Consider the following 19,099-nt stretch of genomic DNA (forward strand, 5'->3'; position numbering starts at 1 on the left):
AACAGTTGACATTCGAAAGAGCTGCAATAACAAAAGGAAAGCAAAAAGCCAATCGAAACGGAAACAATTTTCAAAAAGAAGAAACATCTTTAGAGGTTCACCAATCATCACACTTATCGCTGTATCTTATCTCAAAAATATGACGTGGGATTTTCGTAGGGCATCATCCAAAATTTTCAAAAGTCATAGTTCTGCAAACGCATTAGCGATTCTTGCTTCATTTTAGTGGTCTTGATCAGCATTTCATTCGACATTATCAATTTGACAATATCATGCAAGTATATCATCTGCCCTGGAACCAAAGAACAACAAATAATTCCGTTACGTTTGAAACAATTAGTCATAACGTTTCCTGTACGACTACTTATTTATCAGCATATCGATATATTTCTGAGTATATGCGTGTACAATCTATATGCATTTTCTCTATGTACAACAGGTATAAAGCCAGCGTGTACATACTTTGTTGAAAGTGCTAAATTCGAAGGTGCAATCTCTGCTTTTGTTTAATAGCTTGTATACATATTATAGCCTACATGTAGATGAGTTATCTTTGTCCAACCAAAGAGTTCTTAAAGAAAGTACAACTTATTCAGCTTAAGCTATCTAAGCTTATTGTGAACTGGCATGATTGCAGCAGGAAACAACAGCCTTAAAAAGTGCAACGTTTTCCAAGTTATCAAGGAGCTCAGGCCATGACCAACGCTCAGGTAAGTTATTTGAAACGATAGAGGAAATCGTGTTTTATAGAAAATAGTTTACAAGATAATTAACGGTCTAATAGTAATAGCCAAGCTTAAATACGGATTCATAGATCACGCTATTTCGAGCTGATGACGTCTTTTGTGTCATCGGTGAGCGAGGTAGCCTTGGGAGTGGATCGTACGGCAAAGTTCGTTTGGGACTTCACGAAATACTCGGACAAATTGCTGTAAAATGTTCTGAGATGAAAGGAGGTATCCACGAGAGGGACCTGCTTGAGAAAAAGTGAGCTATGATATTGTGCAAGTTGTGCAAGTTGTTGGTTGAAGGTTTATATTTTTGAGGGTATCTTGACTGAGTTTTATCACGGGTAGGATCAAAAAAGAAATTGGTTACCTCCAACAAGCCAACCACGAAAACATAGTTCGTGTTTACGGATGGACGCAATGGCCTGGTGCAATCGCGATTATCATGGAATATCTCAGCGCTGGCAATCTGAAAACCATCCTTTTGGATGAAGACATCGTCTTGGGCCCATTAATAAGAACAAGATTTGGTGCAGAGATTGCCAACGGACTTGCTTTCATCCACAATCTCTTTGATGACAAACGACTGTTGCATGGGGATATAAAACCAGAAAACATTCTCATGACCGAGGATTTACATTGCAAGATTGGAGACTTTGGCGCGGCGGAGTTGTGCAGCTTCACTGGATCAAGCACACTTAGCAAAAGAAGATCTTCTCTGCAAATGACGCTCTTTTACGCCGCTCCAGAACGTCTACGTGATATTAGCACAAAACTGACTACAAAATATGACACCTACAGCGTTGGAATAACCTACCACATGATTTTGGCCAGAGAGTTACCTCTTACTATCGGGACATCTGTGACTACTTTTATAGAGGCGATTGTGAACGGTCAACGACCGAGCCTCGAAAGCATTCTCGAGTATGAACGAAGCTTATAAGCAGGGAACAATGATGCTGGGATCATTCGCTTCTTCAAGGAGGAAATGATCGGATGCTGGCAACAAGATCCTGCTGATCGACCAACCATGACGGAAGTCAAGGAAAGGTTGTACGACAAGTTAGCCAACCGCAACGTTTATGTCATTGAAGATCAAGTTGGAAAGGCGTTGGGTGAAATGAAGTTGAGAAAGTCATCTTTCAATAAAGACGATTGTCTGCCCGCTTACTACGGTCTGTCACCAAATTTTGATTTTAATGGTAAGCAAATGTAGTCAAAGCATTGACTTACTCAAAGATAAAAAGCACGTTAATTAATTGTATCTTGATATTTCGTTTGAAGCCCGAAAAGGATCAAGATCTGATAACAAACCTATACAATGAATCACTACACATTTGTCGTAGTGGTAAAGAATGTTAGTTATACCATTGTATACATATATTATTTATATGTGTGTATATACGTTTGTGTATATATTTATGCCATTATATATATGTACTTAAAGCAGTATAGCCTACAGTCACAACAAAATCCAGTCATTCAGTTTCTCATTAAAAATCAGCTGATCTGCTGCCACAACAATTAGAACCAACCTGCTGTTCGCTTGATTATCCAGACCCAAGCTCTCCTATCAGAAACGGTAAGGGAGGCAGGGGCGAAAAGTCACACATGCTATAGTTGTAACATGGGAGTTTCTTAAATATCAGTTTTTGCATAAGAAAGTTTTTAAACTTGCAAGTATGTCGTTACTAACATGATTTTTCCTTTTCGCACAGTTTGGGGCCTGTGTGAATATATTTAAGCAATAAAGTTGTTCATAATTTTCTATTGTTCGGCTTAACATTGAATTTTTCAGCTTACTTATTTAATGTAGAATATAAACGTTTCGTTTTGTAAGAATTTGCTATTGTTTGTAAGAATGCTTTGTAATAGGTTCTTCAAAATTGAATTTATAAGTATAAGTTGCCTATAAAGTTCCTCGGAAGTTAAGTTAAGTTAAACAGTGAGTTGAATAAAGTTGAACATTAAAAGGCTGGATTAACAAGCTGCGGAAAATAATTGTAGGTTAAGATACGTTACGAAGATTTTGTCAAAAAATAGTGATTAACACTCTAAAGATATCATTGTGACTTAGTTCTCACAATACGTGACTACTAGGACAGTGACCACTTTTTCCAGCCAAGGTTTTGATACTGGATAGATTGTTTTAAATCCCTGTAAATCATATAAAGTCGGAAACATGACAAAAATGGTTCTTTGGGAAAGATTGCAGTTTACCAAATACCATTAAAACGTTTAGTAGCGTTAGAGTACTAGTTTTAATTTAAAAGTGACCATGAAAATTGTTGCTAATTAATGCTGGAATAGATTTTAAGCGTTTTGAATACTCTTAACGTTTATGCTTTGCTTCTAATGTAGAGATTGCATGTAGACGGGAGGAATTTCAAGGTAAAAAACGAGTGGAACATGAAGACAGCGAACCTTCTGAAATTTTGTCATCAGGTATCTCATATATAGAAAAAGCTTTGTCTGTCTTAATTCTAAGCTATAATAATGAAATAATCAGTTAATGCTAAACTTGGATGTCTGTCAAAATCTATAGGCTATATATAAGGTATGTATAGAATTCTGTATCGTTTCAGCTCAAGCGCAAATACAAGGCTGCCTGGAAACCTTGCACAAAAACGATTTCTTAAAGGGCATGGAAGACGACTCCCTTCTGACTCTTGCTAAATCTGATATAATGCAAATACACAGCTACGTGTCTTCAAAACATACTCAAGTAAATCGTGTGATTACTAGAACGAAATTCTGAGTATAAATAACCTCACAGCTTCCCTCAAGTATAGGAAAGTAAACTTATCTATCTTAAACGCTATGTCGCAGTATAGTAAACAGCTGTATCGCTTTAAAGTTTCAAGGCTTTCCATTAAAGGATTTGAATTAACAAACCGTTTAACAGGAGTTTCGCACAGAAGTTATAAAGGTGGTGTTACACAATGATGCAATCCCTCTTTTTCTTCAGTACTTCAAAGTTTTAGTTAACGACGGAAACAAGTACCCAAAAAACAGGTTATATAAGCTAAAAGGTTTATAACTTACGTTTTGCACACTTGGTATGAATCACTGAGATGTATACACAAAAACATACGCAACGTATTACAGTATGTCTAGAAGTATTAGCTATTGTTGAAGACATGCGCCACATTTTCTAGATTGAGTGAGGATCTCCTTTTGCGTCTGGAGTACCTCATATTAAGTATGACTGACGTCAGTTCTATCTTTTGCGTCAGCTGCGGAAAACAAGGCTTGCTGTCATTACTCGTCACGCACTTACGTAAACTAAATAGCCTATCCCTGGTTCCGGTACAGGTAAACAGCTTGTTAGTACTAAAGCATCACATGCCTAAAAATTGGAAAAGAATCCTTGAAGAGGTGCTTAGTGCTCAAATTGTCTTATAGTGGCAAGAAAAGGCTGAGATAGCCACCGTCAGCATTCTACTCAACTGCGCACGGTTTCAAAACTCTTCCAAGTATGTCAGCAAGAATGACACTTTCTCTGTCATGATGGCTTATCAAAAAGAAATGGCGGAAGAGCCTGTAAGTCTGCGTACCCTTTATCTGTCTGTCTGTTTGTTTGTCTGTCTATCTGTCTATACGTCCGTTTGTCTGTTCCTTCGCCTAGATACCTTTCTTGCGGTTTGTGACAGCAAATTTTCAAGTTAATAAACCCGACAGATGTATAGTAGGTAGAATGCTACCTTGAATAATACATTGTTACTTTTTTCCAGAAAATAAACAGAATTGAATTGTTAACTTTATCCGCCTTCCTGCTTGCTTACGTAGCCGGTGAAGATCATATTGGCGAGGTCAAAGTGCACACGACTCTAATCCATACAATCATCTGGGTAAGCAACAAACATCATGAAACATCACGAAACATCATGAAGCATGAAGATAACATAAATGGAAGTTTAATAATATCATGGAAGTTAACATTAAAGGATTAAATATATAATTTCGACCATTCTGAAAACGTTTGGTACTCAGATCTATAGCAGTTGAGGAGACCATATTGTATAACTTTATTTGCATTAACAACAGCATCTAACTGAAGGATTGAAACAATCCAATCGGCTTATCAAGTTTCACGACGGTTATTGTTTAACTTGGGAATTATGTGATGGTTTGGCCCAGTTGGCTTACAACTCTGACAACGCAGCAGCTATTTTTAAAATTCAGGATTCCGTTGATTGCATTTTGTCAACACTAAAGTCAGGTCATTGTCGTCTTATAAGTTTTACCATAGAGCTAAATTAAAAACCTTTCTACTTTCCCGGGACTTCTGCGTTGTAGAATGTGTAATCAAACAATGTCAGTTATGCCTACGTCAATGTCAGATAAATATTTACTTTATTAAAATCCCGCTATGACATAACAACTAACACTGTTCGCTTTCTTTTATAAATAAAGTCAAAATTCTCTCGTTTGCAGATACGGAAATCGACCGGCGGGCTGGCCTGCACTTAATCTATAGCTTGTCAAAAAACTCCAAGAAAAAAGTCACGAAGCACACAAAGCTGATCAACTATTTAGAAACCATGAGAGTACAAGATCCAATTGTGTAAGTCTGCAAACCTTGTTCAGCCTATTAAGACAGTCAAAACGTGTAAATAAGACAATATTATTAATGATAATATTAAGACAATCAAAACGTGTAAATAATTTTGTAAATATTCAACTCACAGGGATATGAGAAGTCTGGCTGACAAGGTTCTTCAACAAATAAACTCTACTACAAATTCTGGGATCTGGGCCATTATGAAGTTGAGGAAATGATAGCATCGGATTCAAACCAGAAAACGTGAATTAGATGGTGAAAATCGTATTTGAAGCAAAACTTTTCTGCTTTTGTTGCCCGGCCCGGGAGTTTCTGTCCGTCATATCCCTTCCTATCCAGCTTTTTCCAAAATTTTCTGTTTTTATTTCTGGTAATAGGCCTATAGCTAGTCACGGCCTTCTTTGCTTGGAAGTTAATTGTAGAAAATACCTTGAAATAATTCCGTAACAAGCTAAACTTGGATTTATATCATCTGCATTGTGGCATGTCCTCTACAAATTACAAAACTTTATGACATCCTTGCTTTTCAGAAAATAAGCACAAAAAATAACACTTAACAATAGAAAAATATACAGAAACCAACATGGAGAAAAACTTTTTTGCGTTCTACTATGCACCTTACCAGTATTTATAGAGGAATTGTTACTATACATGTACAAGTATATACAGTACATATTACTTATCACAAAATCTATCGTTTAAACAACTTCTGTTTGTAGTATCAGCCAACTTTTACAAACGTTTTAGTTCAATATTAATTCATCGTTTTATGATTTTAGACTATTGGTGACCTATTACGACAAGAACATGACGTTTAACATACAACAACTGCCTTTACGTTTCATGTACTTGAAAATAAAATCCGTTGATGATATTTTGAAGTTTTCTTTCAAACTTTAGCTTAAAAAAGGCTCAAAAACTGTTGTTTGAGCTAAACTAACAAATCTACTTCAGAAATATTGTTTAATATCTCTTGAAGGGTAATGAATGGCTTGGTAAAATATAGCATTTTCATTGAAATCTCTGTAGAGCCTATAATCGCACACTAACTCACGCAAATTCATGGTAGCTATAGCAACGTAAAACTAATTACGTTAGTCTACTTTGTAGTTTTGTCAAACAAACCTGTATTCGTTAAATTGTGGGATTATGTTTGTATTTAGTTTCTACATATTATTGCACAGTACGACGTCGGTATATTTTACTTTATTGCTTTTCTTACAAGCAAGTTAAAGCCTATGGTCTACACCGTAGATTTCTTTTTATGGCACACAGAAAACTACAATAAAGCTGTAAATATAGCAGTAGCGCTTAATAAGAGTAAGCGCTAGGTGTCGCAAAGAGAACAAAATAGCTAAAATGTTTAAACCTGGTTGCTTTTATTTTATTTACATATTATTTAAAGCAAATTAAAGATTTAATTGATTGCATAATTTATTGCGCATTTATTGCAAAATGAAAAAGAAAAATGTTAAAGCAATGAAATAAACCTACGTTTTTGATAGCGAGAATTTAACGTGATGGAATAGTTGAAGCCAGAAATTTCCTTGCTCTTACAATCAGCGTTGAAAGTGAGCCGGAACGCACCGCATCGCCACGCAGTATAAATCTGTTTGCCGAAACGTCATTCCGGTAGAAAATGCTGTAAAAGAGTAATTTCAACATAGTAGTTTTTCAACAACTACATTTTCTGTGTTCACATTTATGAAAGTATTAGTATTGTATTGATTGGACATGCCTGCCAGTCGCTAACTACATACGATACAAGCGAGTACAATATATGTAGCTATTTTGCACTTCGATGGATGCATTAAACTTATTTAATTATATACCATTGAATGATGTAGATTTTGCATTTGTGGTACGTTTTCAAGCAGCGGTTGTTACAACAAAATCGAGGTATTTGCTCCGCAATTTTAAATTCAAGAAATGTTCAGAAACCATATCTGCAGCAAACGAGTGCATTTAAACGTGGAATCACGGTGGTTTTCTTTTGTTTGCTACTTAGAGTTCAGACGAGAACGTTTAAGCACTGTCAGCCCTGCTGACAATGAAAACATTGCGTATGTAACTAAATATGAGTAATAAGTCTAAGCACAAGACATTACGGTCCATTTCCTTTACGTCAGATGACGCCAATCGAAAACTAACTTTCCAAGTCGGGGATCTCCCTCAAGAACAACCGTTTACAACATGAAGCAAGTGCGCTGGTGCCATACGAAAAAACTGCTGCCCACTTTGCTCAATATTAGGTATAGACTTAACTACTTACGCAAGGCAGACGAAAGTCTTTCGTGGTTTGTTGATAAAAATACTTGTTGGGCTATCTGCTGTAGGTGAACCATGCAGTGGAAAGCTATTATAATACAGCACTAGAATCGATTAAAACTATAGCGCAGATGTTGATGTTAAGGCATTGTACTCCTGAAGCCTTACAGTATAGTAAGGCATCACCGCTTTTGCGTTTCTGTTTTGTGTTCATGTCAATAACCGTTTCAAAATTTCACTTTGCTAATATTACTACGCTATGAGTAACGAGTATCGCGTGTAAACCAAAGATGGCGCAGACGAGCGATAAACGCCTGCAAAGTCAATTGCAAGCGGTCAGAATTGCAGGCATCACGTCTGACGTCAACGTACTTATAGCGTTAATAGATTGGAAATTACTAGAAACTACTGTATAAAGACGCTCATAGATTGCATTCAGCATGCTAGCTGTCAACCTATAACTTTGAATATTTATTTCTTAACAAATTGGCACCACATTTTGCATAAGCATAAGCATAAGCATAAGCTTAGATTTTCACAACAATTTTTTATTCTTCATACTACACTTATAATATGCAACCTCATTATATATAATCGTTTGTCAATTTGTTACCGTGTGTCGAAGTATGAATAGTTAGCTATCCGGTTGGCCACACAGTCAATGATAAAGTACAAAGTATCTGAGGGATGGTGGCCAGTAGTCTAGTAAGTGGGCGTAAAGACTTCAATGCGGAAGGAAAATTAATTGCAGTCAGATTTCACATCCGAGTAATTAAGTAAACAATGACCTAGCAGCAGCCTGATTGAACTTATAGATCAATCGTCAACCTAAAAACTTATTTGCGTTTTTAACTTGTTTTTTGCAAGCAGTTTTAACCAGTTTCAACCAGTTTTAACTGTTTCAGATGCTGTCTTCATGATACTTACAGAGTTATACTTCAGCAGCAGTTCAAATAATTTTTTACAGAAAGTAAAGTTGCGAAAACTAAGGTTACCCAAACATAGACATGTTTTCGCGAACCAATGACGTGGACCATGTCTTCAAGTCATGAAAAACAACGATCGACTTCCTCTTACTTAGGCTGGCGTCAAATGAGAATCTACTTTTCAAGTAGGGGATGTCCACAGAAAAACTGCGCTGATAACAGAGCTGAAGCGTGGAATGCCGAAGTTAGGTTGCAATAACGGTCTTTTAAAAGCTCTAAAATTCAATTAGTTGCAGCCTTTGTCGTGCGGATGTGTCAAATAAATTCAGGCGGCATTGGGTACAAAGGCATCTGACAGGCGACAGACATGAGACTGATTTTATTTGTAACGAAATTGAAGAGACGCTAAAACCTCTGGCTGTGCCAGCCATTAAAAGAGCTTGCGTTATTGCGCAACGTGTAACCGTTCTAGCCTGATATGTTGATATGAATATTTGTTGGGAAAGGAGGCGAGCGGTGTTGTTGCAATCCGAAGGCTACATCATTACTGTTGCTGGCATGACAATTTAGCATGTGGCGTTTAGCGCCGGTCAGTCAGATCACTGGTCACATGGCACTCTCTGTGCATCGTTCAAAATTAAACAACATTAGCGTGCTTTATAAGTACTTCTGCTTTAGCGTACAAAGCGAAATGTATGATACATTTTGTTAGTTCTAACACACGTTTTAGTTGAGATCTTATCTTGTGTGCGATATTGGTCTGCCATTTGTGCTGGCAGAAAAGGACACGCACCATTGAAATGAGTCAGGTCATGCGTCGGGTTAATTGACCCAGACAGTCACGATTTACGTGACGGTTTGACTAATTTCTGTACAAAATGGGAAGAAAAACGTTGATGTTGTAAAAACTATGATAAACGTTGTAAAAGCGTTTGTGTCCAAGAACCTTGAGACGAATTTGGCAATAGGCATAGATTGAGGTGTTTTTATCGCACTACCCTGTCTACTTGATCCAAGAAATCTCCTTTTAACAGAACCGCAAGATGGTTCGATTGATGTTAGAATATGTGCCAGCCTCACGCTTGTCAAAGATAAACATTTAATCCAAAATAAAGCCGAGTTGGATGCACTTATTGAGTCATGGTCTGCTTCTTCCCAAGTACTTTTGAATACAGCAGCTTAAATTTAAATAATTAATTATTCTGTTCTAAGCAGGTTAATTGTTAAACTGAAAACAGCTAAAATGGATGATTGTGAACAGTGTGTGCCATGCGGCTGCTGTCTGTTTCTCGTGGTTGTTGTTTTAATGGGGGCATTTTACACAGCCAACAAGACCCCCCCTAGCCGACTTTCAATCGATGATAATGACCACTTCCGTGAAGTACGACAACCAGTTGACTGTCAGGTAAGACATCGTCCTTTTGCCTTCTTTTGATGATAAGTTTCCTTTTGGACGTGAACCATAAAAGAAACAATGAGAAAACATTTTCAATTACTTAGTTTTTAATGCGTTTTAATGTATTTTTTGCATGTTAGCGATATTAAATCATTTATTTTTCGCCATTGTTGAGATCGACTGTGTTCAGCGAAAACATTGGTGTTAACCTTGTCACAGCACAGCAGAACAAAATGCGTGCTTATAAAAAACCTTTAAACGGGAAAAAGCAGCAAAGCCGAACTGGCTTAAACCGTGCAATATGCTAACTATGCTGTGGTGCTAGAAGGATGAACGGTTAGCACGGCCACCGAAATCAAATGTACATTTACGTTCAAAATAGAACAAAACCTTAATGAAAACGGCATAAAAGAGTAAGAGGATGTTACAAGGACATCCACGTGGATGGTTAAAATAAAATCCCAATCAAAAGAAACGCCATCCAAGTGGCCAGGTATAGGATTCCCGCTTTTGTGGCCATGTAAATTTTGGGCAATATATTCGGGCTCCCAAGTCCACAAATACATCTGAATAAATAAGATAAGTTGAAATGATAAATCGTATTCTTCTAAGTCATAGCAAACTGATTTTATGACACGGCAAAAGTGTAGCGATGACTGTACTGCTGTAGTGTATACACGTTATGTGCCTAAATGTAAACTGGTGTATCATCCACATGCAAATTAATATGTGGTATGTATGACTCGATGTGAAAAATATGTCGTGCAGCTTAAATTTTAATTTTGTAACTACCTGTACCACAGGTTTCGTGAATAACAAATGATAAATCACTACTAACACTATAACTATAAATACATTCACAGGTTGATTATTGGGGCAGCTGGACGTCATGCAGTGCGACATGTGGAATTGGTACTCACCAGCGTAACAGAGGAATCATTAGATATGCTTCCTACGGTGGAAGCTCGTGCCCAGCCACATGGGAGAGCAAAAAATGTGAATTGCGGCCTTGTCCACGTAATTGCCAGGTATCCTTTACGCATATACTTCTACCGATTTAGCTTGTGACAAAAACTTGCACTTTCACAAGAGCTGGTTATCGTCATTTTGCTTACCACTTACTTGTAGGTTAACGATTGGACGAGTTGGAGCGATTGTAGCAAGTCATGCGGAACAGGAACACGTCAGAGGTCAAGAGAGGTCATCCAACAAAATGATTACAATGGAAAAGGCTGTCTCGAGTTGGATGAGGAAATTGAATGCAATGATCGTGAATGTCCAGTGCATTGTGAGGTAACAAGTGGGTTTGTCACGTACACAGAGCACAGCTTTGTCCATATGGCAGGGATTCTCCTCTATTTATCATGAACTTTTCCAAAAAATATCAAACGTTTTAAGTTTTTAAAATCTATCAGATCTGCACAAAAAAAAGGCTTTTTACTGCATTAAATGTCGGGTGATTTAGGTAGGACAATGGTCAAATTGGAGCGATTGTAGCACGTCATGTGGACTAGGGTCACGCCATAGAACAAGGCTTGTAATCAAAGAGAATAAATACGACGGAAATGAATGTCCAAGCTTAAAAGAAACAGCAGACTGTAATACAGGCGAATGCCCTGTTAATTGTCTGGTAAATATTTGACATGTTTTGACTATCTTGCATTATTTTCACCATAATAGCGTACTTGTAGGTTGGCGATTGGACGACTTGGAATGAATGCAGCAAGTCATGCGGAACAGGAACACGTCAGAGGTCAAGAGAGGTCATCCAACAAAATGATTACAATGGAAAAGACTGTCCCGAGTTGGATGAGGAAATTGAATGCAATGAGCGTGAATGTCCAGTGCATTGTGAGGTAACAAGTGGGTTTGTCACGTACACAGAGCACAGCTTTGTCCATATGGCAGGGATTCTCCTCTATTTATCATGAACTTTTCCAAAAAATATCAAACGTTTTAAGTTTTTAAAATCTATCAGATCTGCACAAAAAAAAGGCTTTTTACTGCATTAAATGTCGGGTGATTTAGGTAGGACAATGGTCAAATTGGAGCGATTGTAGCACGTCATGTGGACTAGGGTCACGCCATAGAACAAGGCTTGTAATCAAAGAGAATAAATACGACGGAAATGAATGTCCAAGCTTAAAAGAAACAGCAGACTGTAATACAGGCGAATGCCCTGTTAATTGTCTGGTAAATATTTGACATGTTTTGAGTATCTTGCATTATTTTCACCATAATAGCGTACTTGTAGGTTGGCGATTGGACGACTTGGAATGAATGCAGCAAGTCATGCGGAACAGGAACACGTCAGAGGTCAAGAGAGGTCATCCAACAAAATGATTACAATGGAAAAGACTGTCCCGAGTTGGATGAGGAAATTGAATGCATTGAGCGTGAATGTCCAGTGCATTGTGAGGTAACAAGTGGGTTTGTCACGTACACAGAGCACAGCTTTGTCCATATGGCAGGGATTCTCCTCTATTTATCATGAACTTTTCCAAAAAATATCAAACGTTTTAAGTTTTTAAAATCTATCAGATCTGCACAAAAAAAATGCTTTTTACTGCATTAAATGTCGGGTGATTTAGGTAGGACAATGGTCAAATTGGAGCGATTGTAGCACGTCATGTGGACTAGGATCACGCCATAGAACAAGGCGTGTAATCAGAGAAAATGAATACGATGGGAATGAATGTCCAAGCTTAAAAGAAACGGCAAACTGTAATGCAGGCGAATGCCCTGTTAATTGTCTGGTAAACATTTGACATGTTTTGACTATCTTGAGGTAAAAGGCGATTGTGAGGTAAAAGTCGATTGTGAGGTAAAAGGCGATTAGATCTAGTTAACACGCGTTTACAAGGACCACGACTATTATACGGTTAGATAGGCATTACGTCGGAAATAGGTCCAACTACTTTTTTCAGTGAAATGCGGTTTATGCTGTAGTTGGCCGGAAATGGTTTTGGGGCATTTTCTGTGGTAAACTGTTGAAGAACTTATTTTATGTTGCGTAGACGGGACCTTGGAAAGCGTGGGAGGAATGCACGGTCAGTTGTGGAGGGGGGAAAAGGGCAAGATACCGTGACGTCATCAAGAAAGCTGATTACAACGGAAAAGCATGTGTTCCAGTGTATTATGAAGACTGCAACGAAGAGGATTGTCCAAAACCAACTTATAAATGGATATTTATTATTGTTGGATTAGGAATATGCGTTGGTGTTTGCAGATATGACCAATGCATATATGGTCGTTCCTTACGAGAAAAACGAATTACTTTATGGATAACATTGAAAAGGTTTTGGTCAAACCTTTCAAACTATTGCTTAAAATTGTATATTTATTTGTCGACTAAGAACAAAGGAAAAGGATATAGGCTTATCAAAAAACCTGCTTGACTTAGCCATGAAAGTTCCTACCTTTTCTTTACAAACATTGTAATAGCCTGTAGTTTTATCAAGTAGTAACATCAACTACAGTTTTGAACAACTGCAGTTTTCATCCGCAAGATTTTCACATTGTCTATTCAATCTCGTGTCAAGTAACAAGAAATAACAAATATTGACTAAATACTGTTCAAATATTTTTTTTGTAGCAGGACTTAGATATTGTTTAAAAATATTTGTACTCTTTTGCCTTTGTGTTTCTTATATCTACCTATTTCTTGCATGTTATAAATCACTTCCAAAAAGGAAAAAAAGAAAAGTAAAGCGTAAAAAAGAACAAAAAGAGTGTATCTGTTACAGAAATTTATTTACTTTTTATACGTACAGTATTTTCCCTTAGTTTAGTTTTAGCAAAGATAACAGTTCTTGACTAAAATGCAGAAAATGTAGGAGGTGTATTGAGTTTTCTAACAAACTTGAAGAAAAATGCTAAATTTTCGTTTAACTTATTTTATCAACCTTTTTATTATCGGTTTTATTTGAAGTGATTTTGATCTTGATTTCATTAGTTTATGTCGGGCCAGTTAATTGCAAAACACAAAAGAAATATGCTAAGAGGCTTCACCACTTTACTATTGTCTCTTGCATTTTTGAAAAAACTGCACTTTCTTGCAACAAATTTAACGTGAAACCATGATAGAATTGTCGTGGTAAAAAATTTGTTAAAAAACAATTGTTTGATACTGAAACACAATAAAACGTATTTCTACTTTCTGTTGTTTCTTGGCTTAGCTCGTGCGGTGTAAGTATCGTATGCGCTCGCACGTGTGTGTGCATTTGTGCCTGTATGATTTAAAGGGATTTGCGACATACAACCTCGTGCTATAAGAAAGCATTTCAAGCGTAAAACTACGTATTGCTGTCCCATGACTCGAGTCCATTTTTCTTCATTCTCTGGCGCAACAATTTCAACAAACTCTTTCTCTTGGGGAATCCCCCATATTCTTTCCCAGCGCTGCATTTCCAACGACGTACATCAATCGAGTGTTGACATGCAAACCTACGAACAGCATTTGCAGTGAAAGGTCACAGCAGCGCGGGAAAGATTTAAACTGGTGAATAAATGCAGATGTTTCTGTTGTGGCTTTGCCGCGCTTGTTGGGTTGTTAGTGGAGTGTAACCGAGATTTGTGCAGACGAACTAAGGAAGCATTTTGGCAAGGTATCTAAGGCTCAACCACGTTTTGAAGAAGAGCAACAACGTAATTATCTTGCGCATCGTTAATAAACTGCAGAAGACATCGGCAGAAAAGAAGAGAAGAGGAGAAGGAAAAGAAAGAAAGACAGCAATGGAGGCAAAATGTGCTCAAAAATAACAAGTAGAGTCAGAAAATGTCAAGAATTCTGCTCAATTGTGTACGTCATGGTAGCCATATAGGCAGTACCATACTGTTCCTGGCGACCATTCTGGCCGTCTACTTAACCTGTCACAAAAAATAAAAGATCCACAGAAGTATAGTCTACTTCAGAAAGAATGCTAAACAATATTCCTGTACAAAGAACCTGAGCATTTGTGTCAAACATATAATTCCAAAAATGCATAGCTCTATCGTCAAGTAAATTAAAGATAAACCGATGTGTTATGAGAAACGGAAAAACATGATTTTCCAAAGTCTTATTTATTGTCAGATAGGACAGAACTTTACCAAAACTGGGCGATTGGTTGCAAGGCATTATCCAAATTAATTACATCCTGTATTGCCATTGTTTTGGACTTGAGAGTTGTTTGCAAGTTGACAACAGCTATAAAATTTCGGATTGTGACAGCCATCGATGTCGTTGAAATAGTATTTTTTCTTGCATTGCTCCATGCAAAAGAGTTGGTGCTTCTAGAAAAAATGTATAAAAATGACCACAAATGAACAATTGACTAATTGTTCAGTGAAATATAATGATGTCACATGCAAGAAAGTTAAACAATGTTTAGTGTTTTCTATGTAGGCCAAGTGCAAACAAAACTTTCTACTTATTGGTGTTTCGTATGCATAGTTAAAATTGATCAAGTTTAATCAAGTTTTGCTTGCCAGTTGAGGCATTTACTTTTTATTCAAGTCAAGTCGGTCAGGGCGCCCATGGTGACAGATTACAATTTTATCGATCTAAAATTGTTTGCAAAATTGATCATATGTTTGTAACACATTTATTAATACATAAAATGTTTGTATTACAGCTTAGGAATAGGAATTTGTAGATTAATTACAAAATTTGTCTCAACATATGCGTTGGGGGTATGGCGTATGGGGTCTTAAATGTATAAGAGCAGTCCATACTATACAGCCATTCGAAATAAAACATGAACATGAAACTAATTGGCAATGGAGCTTTGAGCACGTGTAATATGTTAACATATCAGTTACTTTTTTGAATGATGTGTTTATGCAGTGTTAATCAAAGTTGAATTACTTTTTAAATGAGAGCAAAAATTATGGTTTTGATGCTTGCTGACGAGTAACCAATGTAACATCAGCGACACTCGCTTTCTCTATACGAGATGCCCTATGGAAGGTTTGTAATATATTGTCAGATATTTTAAGTGGGGATGTCTTAAGAGAAATTTTCAGAAAACGGGCTTTATTAAGGAGAAAGTCATTTACAATTTTGTCAAAAATGTCGTAGATTATTGCTTTCAAAAACTAATATTCCAAGCTGTCGCTGTTTAAAAAGTCATTTTTTGAGAAATGTTTAAACAAAAACTTTTTTTAATAAAAACGTGAGTACATCTTTTTTTCCATTTGAGTGAACCTATGCAACTTTGCAATTGAAATATACGATAATATGAAAATATATTTGAGAACCTGTGGGATAAACCTGCTATTTATACCAACTTTGTGTCCAAGACATGGAAAACGAGCATTTTTGAGACAAAATGTTATGCTAAAATGTTGCTTGTTGCGAAACAAAAGATGGCGGAGACTTTGGGAACAACATGTTGTTCAAAAACAAGTGTTTTGTGTTAACTCGAGGAAAGCAGGGTGAGCTTTCATACAAGCTATTTTTAGGACAATTTGAACTGAATTTGGACCATTGAGTTCGTGATAGCTAAATCAATGGTAGATCATTGTTTGAATAATGAGTCTTTACAGAAAGTAGTAGGGCCTGCAAAGCAGTTGCCAATAAGTCTTCAATAACACCCTAGAATAGAAGGCGGCAAAACTGCTACTTTATTTCAAAATATGTATTCGGCCACAACATGCTAAATTATCTCATTGAAAAGCTATAATTGTTGAACAGAAGTGGTGTTATGTTAAATCGTATTTAATCATGGTGATGGCAGGTTTGAACAATTTTATGTTGTTGAAAAATATCTCTTGAGCATTAATCACAAGTTCGTTAGAAAGATTTAGCCACATATTTGACTAAGTTTTATCCGAGTGTATTAATCACGCACACTGTAGAACGTAAAGGTATGTTGGGTTAATAAAGTTTAATTTTAAACTATATGTACCTGTGAAGATATAGGTTGTTGTATGAAGCTTGAACAGGTGTGCCTTAATTTTATGTTTACGTTATTCTTTCTGAATCTGCTTGTTATTGGGCCTTCGTAGATATCAACGTGGTGTGCTTTGTAGTTGTTTACAGTGATAAACTTAAATTTGCAATTGGCAATGGTGATCATTTGTTTGTAGAAATCTGTAGATTTTTAAAAATTTTGTCTTTTCCTTTGCCGAAGTTGCATACTTTTGAACTACAAGCAGTTTTTCACCCTGAATAATTGTTTTTTATTATGAGCCCTGATACTTTTTCAGTTGTATAACTGTAACTTTATACGATTTAATAAGTTCACAAATTTATGACGAATGATTTAGTTTAAACAAATACATATATTGGAATGCTTACCAGCATTAAGAGAAATCTTTGTTCGTTGACAGCATTAAACATTCACTGCGTATTCATTCTGCAGAAAGTGATTTTTATTCAGGTCTGTCTTTTTAAACACAAATAAAACGATGCAGCTCTGCAGCGCCCTCTTCTTATTGATGTTGTTGACGTGGGAAGGAAGTGAAAGTTCACGCGAGGTCACATTGAGTTGTGGAGCAGATGACGCCATCACACGGGGGCCAATCGGAGCCCCTGGTAAGCGGGGATTTCTCGGGGAGCAAGGCATCCAGGGGTTTAAAGGAGATAAGGGGAACCCCGGTGAAAACGATGGTTGGATGGAAGCTGTCAATAGATTGGAAAGAAAAATATCCACTTTGGAGACTGAACTGCGAAGTAAAGGTACAACCAATTACAAGTAACCATCCTTTTGATCATTTATCAGAACAAGTTGAACAAACTTTACAAATAGGGTAATTGCCCTTTCCATATTCGTGTTAATTTGTTTCAAAGATTTATCGACTAAAAAAGTTAATGAATGAAACATTGCATGGGCTCACATTTCAGAACAGGTCTTCAATCGTTTATTTCTTCAATAATAGATTGCGGCTATACAAGCCTCGGCTGCTGGCGAGATTGTGGCAGCAGAAGCGAAGATTGCGACATTCGCGCGATTCGATCACTCGAGGGCACTTCATCTATACTAGATGGTAACTACCACAGCCGTAGAAATTCCATCGAAAAATGTGCTAGCGTTGCCCGGGAGAGACGATACCCAGGATTCGCCGTTCAGGTACATTTGACGACGTTGTAACAGTAAACAAATTTTAGTTTAAAATCTTCCTAAATTTTCCGAGTTTGTTGCTATTACAAAAAAAATGTTCACAGTACATTAACAGTGTTGGTACATTTATTAATTTTTCTCACATTAATTTTGACAAGAATTTGAATCAGAAGAGCTGTGGTTTAAGAGTGTATAGTATTAGAAAATGTCATGGCAAAATTGAATTTAATTATTAATTGTTTGAATTACTTTGGGTAATTTTGTGCACTAATCTTTTTGTTTTGTCATAATATCCGCAGAATGGGGGTCAGTGTTTTAGTTCGACTAGTATTCTTTCAAAATATCATCGGTATGGAACGCAGAGTAACTGTGGACGCGACGGCGAAGGCGGACCCAGTTCGAATGAAGTTTACAGTTTCAACAGATGCTAATCACATAAGATAACTTTGCAAAACCCTTAAAATCGCACGGAAATTGTTTCGTAAATAAACTTTATAATAGTTTAGCTATTAAAGAACTCTTTGTAATGGAAAAGCAATCCATAATTTCCAAAATTAATTAATCAACAATTAAAGAATGCTTCTTGGATTGTCTTAATTAAGTTCCGCGGTGGTTTTTAGTTGTAATAACTCTTGTGAGGATATTTTCTAAGTAAAACGTTTCAGTCAGTAATATGTGTCTATGCTTTTTAGTTTGTGATTGAAATTGAACTTATGTACATACATTTATTGTGCATTTTGTAATTAATAAACATATTCTCATTTATTCGCGTTGTTGTTTCTCTTAAGTTATTCCCACGTGTAAGATTTGGCGATGATTCATAATAATAGACGTTAATCTGAAGAAATATAATTCATTCGGAAGTTTAAATTAACACCGTTATACCCATGCTTTTTTCCATATGATTAACCTTAACATTTACACACCATCATTTCATATAAAGCAGTCTAAAAGAAGTTCGTTGCTGTATGCGGGTTCCAGTTTGTTTGATTTGAGTTTGGTTGGAATGGAAAGTTTAGTTTTGTTTTGAGTTTATCCGTTTTGAGTTTCCGTGATTGTCATATGATCTTTTTTAACACTTAATGCAACTAACGTGTGCATTTTTAAGCAAAACCAACAATTTAAGACATCGGTAAATGTCGGAATTTACTCTTTAATAACATACTTCTGAC

The 19,099-nt window shown here is 36.6% G+C and overlaps 4 protein-coding genes across 9 annotated transcripts; all 4 read left to right on the forward strand.

Moving 5' to 3' along the window:
- The first annotated feature begins 537 nt into the window (after positions 1-537).
- LOC143453238 (receptor-interacting serine/threonine-protein kinase 1-like) lies at positions 538-1,971 on the forward strand. Its single transcript, XM_076954431.1, has 3 exons — positions 538-710; positions 815-987; positions 1,077-1,971. Exons 1-3 carry the CDS (start codon positions 696-698, stop codon positions 1,669-1,671), a joined length of 783 nt encoding a protein of 260 aa, XP_076810546.1. The 5' UTR covers positions 538-695; the 3' UTR covers positions 1,672-1,971.
- LOC143453062 (uncharacterized) lies at positions 1,717-7,197 on the forward strand. The gene is made up of 12 exons (XM_076954214.1): positions 1,717-1,930; positions 2,233-2,310; positions 3,090-3,173; positions 3,314-3,453; positions 3,634-3,743; positions 3,887-4,043; positions 4,134-4,370; positions 4,463-4,579; positions 4,776-4,950; positions 5,166-5,295; positions 5,420-5,512; positions 6,629-7,197. Exons 1-11 carry the CDS (start codon positions 1,717-1,719, stop codon positions 5,508-5,510), a joined length of 1,533 nt encoding a protein of 510 aa, XP_076810329.1. The 3' UTR covers positions 5,511-5,512; positions 6,629-7,197.
- Positions 7,198-8,070: 873 nt separating this feature from the next.
- On the forward strand, positions 8,071-14,030 carry LOC143452815 (spondin-1-like). Of its 6 annotated transcripts, XM_076953932.1 has the most exons (9): positions 8,142-9,891; positions 10,746-10,910; positions 11,011-11,175; positions 11,348-11,512; positions 11,574-11,738; positions 11,911-12,075; positions 12,137-12,301; positions 12,474-12,638; positions 12,900-14,030. In XM_076953932.1, the coding sequence occupies exons 1-9, from the start codon at positions 9,730-9,732 to the stop codon at positions 13,278-13,280; spliced, it is 1,698 nt and encodes a 565-aa protein (XP_076810047.1). In that variant the 5' UTR covers positions 8,142-9,729; the 3' UTR covers positions 13,281-14,030. The 6 variants fall into 6 exon arrangements, with proteins under 6 accessions (XP_076810053.1, XP_076810051.1, XP_076810047.1 ...); XM_076953938.1 differs by lacking the exon at positions 12,900-14,030 and having other exon boundaries at positions 8,071-9,891; positions 12,126-12,301; positions 12,474-12,610; XM_076953936.1 differs by lacking the exon at positions 12,474-12,638 and having other exon boundaries at positions 8,086-9,891; positions 12,126-12,301; positions 12,900-13,229.
- Positions 14,031-17,178: 3,148 nt separating this feature from the next.
- LOC143451917 (uncharacterized) lies at positions 17,179-18,692 on the forward strand. The gene is made up of 3 exons (XM_076952696.1): positions 17,179-17,545; positions 17,746-17,936; positions 18,227-18,692. The coding sequence occupies exons 1-3, from the start codon at positions 17,275-17,277 to the stop codon at positions 18,356-18,358; spliced, it is 594 nt and encodes a 197-aa protein (XP_076808811.1). The 5' UTR covers positions 17,179-17,274; the 3' UTR covers positions 18,359-18,692.
- The last annotated feature ends 407 nt before the right edge of the window (positions 18,693-19,099 follow it).

Source organism: Clavelina lepadiformis, chromosome 4, assembly GCF_947623445.1.
Source record: "Clavelina lepadiformis chromosome 4, kaClaLepa1.1, whole genome shotgun sequence".
Taxonomy (NCBI): Eukaryota; Metazoa; Chordata; class Ascidiacea; order Aplousobranchia; family Clavelinidae; genus Clavelina; species Clavelina lepadiformis.